The following is a 2,143-nucleotide window of genomic DNA, read 5'->3' on the forward strand; positions in this document are numbered from 1 at the left end:
TGACAGCCTTAAGATGAAAAGATTGACATACACATACAAAATACACAGAGAGAGAGAGAAGAAGAAGAAAAGTGTGATACAGATAGAGTGGCCTTAAGATCAAGGGACACAAGCTTTAAATGCGAGTTGGTTGATGGGAGTTTCATTTCATCTTCTATTCTTCTCTCTGCCATACGTACTAAGCATTCGTTAAAGGGAAAAAAAGAGCTCATTATCTTCATCTTCTTCTATATACTATTTTTTATACAAGTCTTCCTTAAACCCAAATCTCACGTAATAGAACAGAACCCCAATTTCTGAGATACCCGGATGGAGTTTGTGGCAAATCAATGCCCTTTTTTGGGTTCCTTGTGGAATTTCATTGAGAGGGTCAAACGGGTTGTTAGCCTCGCCGTCGCTGCCATCGTTGGGAACATCTTCTCTGCGATCTTGACCTTCTGCTTTGCATCAGGTTCGGTTCTTCTATGATCCTATTCTCATTTGCCCCACGCATTTCGTCAAATTCACGATCTGCTCATATGGGTTTATCCTGCAAATGCTTTCTGTTGAATTTTTCTTTGCCATTGTGGTGGTGTTATGCTATGTTATGTTATGTATGAGGTTGTCTTTGAATTTGTTGGCAATTATAATTTATTGTGCTTTCGCTTGAGGCACAAATGAACACGTTTGTTTTGTTTTTAGTGAAAAAATGATAACTTGGAAGTTGGTTTGTGTTGGACTGTTTTGCAATTTGCATATGTTTACATGTATTGTCTCATTTTTATAATCATCCAAAGTTGTGGTTCTTTTTGTTTAATTCCAAGTTGTGACATTTGGGTTTAATAAGGTGTGATGGATTGTTTGTTGGCAGTGGGAACTTTGTTGGGGGCTATGACTGGAGCCTTGATAGGGCAAGAGACAGAGAGTGGCTTCATTCGAGGGGCTGCTGTTGGTGCCATGTCAGGAGCTGTTTTCTCCATTGAAGTGTTTGAATCTTCTCTTATTCTTTGGCAATCTGATGCATCTGGAACTGAGTGTCTCTTATACTTGGTGAGTGACTCAGCTTTCAAGGCCTCGTCAAAATGGGATCTTTTATTGGTTGAATTGGTTTCCAAGCTTATTATATAGCTATACAGTTGCTGAATTCATTGCAGTCCCCCCTAAGATTTTATTGTTATTTTCACTGGCAAGTTGTGTGATCTAATAATTTTGAGTTATGCAGATTGATGTTATTGCTAGTTTACTCAGTGGGAGACTTGTGCGTGAAAGGATAGGTCCAGCCATGTTGAGTGCTGTCCAAAGTCAGGTAGTTTGATTTGTGCAATGCACTTGTTATAGTGATGAGACAGAAATTGGTTATGAACTTGCATTATCTTGCTTAGGTTCTTTGCTATTCCCTTTTCAGATGGTTGCTGTTGAAATGAGATTTGATGAGGTTCAAAACATCTTTGACACTGGCGGTGCAAAAGGTTTATCAGGAGATTCGGTTGAAAAGATCCCAATGATCACAATTACAAGTGACAACAATGTTGATGCTTTTGGTGAAAGAGTTTCATGTTCAGTTTGCCTCCAGGTTTGTTTATGATGTAGTTTTCCTTGTTAATACATGTGATTATGTATACCCTGAAATGATGTTTAGCTCTTTCTCTTTTTTTTTGGTGACAAAGGAGAGTTGTTAAGGTTATATTTATTTTGAAATTGACATTCTGAATTTGTACATTTCCAGGATTTTCAGCATGGAGAGACAGGTAGAAGCTTGCCTCATTGTCATCACATGTTTCACCTACCTTGCATTGATAAGTGGCTCATAAGGCATGGTTCTTGTCCATTATGCAGAAGGGATCTGTAATTTTGTATATGCAAAGCAGAAACTGTCAAAATAGGTTCTTTCATTGTTTATAAGCGCATTACTTTTAGGATCATATACTAGGAACTATCCCATGAGTGGCATCATTGTACTAAGTGAAAAGAAAATTTTGACATAAAACGGTTCCTTTCTTGTATGTGGCCAATTTTCACCTTGGAAGTCAAAAATAAAGAACATGAAACGGTAACCTAAGGAGCATCTAAGCAACTGTCCCAAGATTATTTTCTCTAATTTTAGAATTCAATTTTTAGAATTCGAACTCGAGACCTCTTAGCAAAGAAATAAATTCCTAATCAC

The 2,143-nt window shown here is 37.6% G+C and overlaps 1 protein-coding gene across 1 annotated transcript; it reads left to right on the forward strand.

The window, feature by feature from the left end:
• Positions 1-296: 296 nt before the first annotated feature.
• On the forward strand, positions 297-1,922 carry LOC133297174 (NEP1-interacting protein 1-like). The gene is made up of 5 exons (XM_061496267.1): positions 297-451; positions 851-1,029; positions 1,202-1,285; positions 1,385-1,552; positions 1,706-1,922. Exons 1-5 carry the CDS (start codon positions 310-312, stop codon positions 1,826-1,828), a joined length of 696 nt encoding a protein of 231 aa, XP_061352251.1. The 5' UTR covers positions 297-309; the 3' UTR covers positions 1,829-1,922.
• The last annotated feature ends 221 nt before the right edge of the window (positions 1,923-2,143 follow it).

This window comes from Gastrolobium bilobum, unplaced genomic scaffold (genome assembly GCF_033153095.1).
Source record: "Gastrolobium bilobum isolate Gb01-03AN ecotype WA unplaced genomic scaffold, APGP_CSIRO_Gbil_v1 utg12317, whole genome shotgun sequence".
NCBI classification, from domain to species: Eukaryota; Viridiplantae; Streptophyta; class Magnoliopsida; order Fabales; family Fabaceae; genus Gastrolobium; species Gastrolobium bilobum.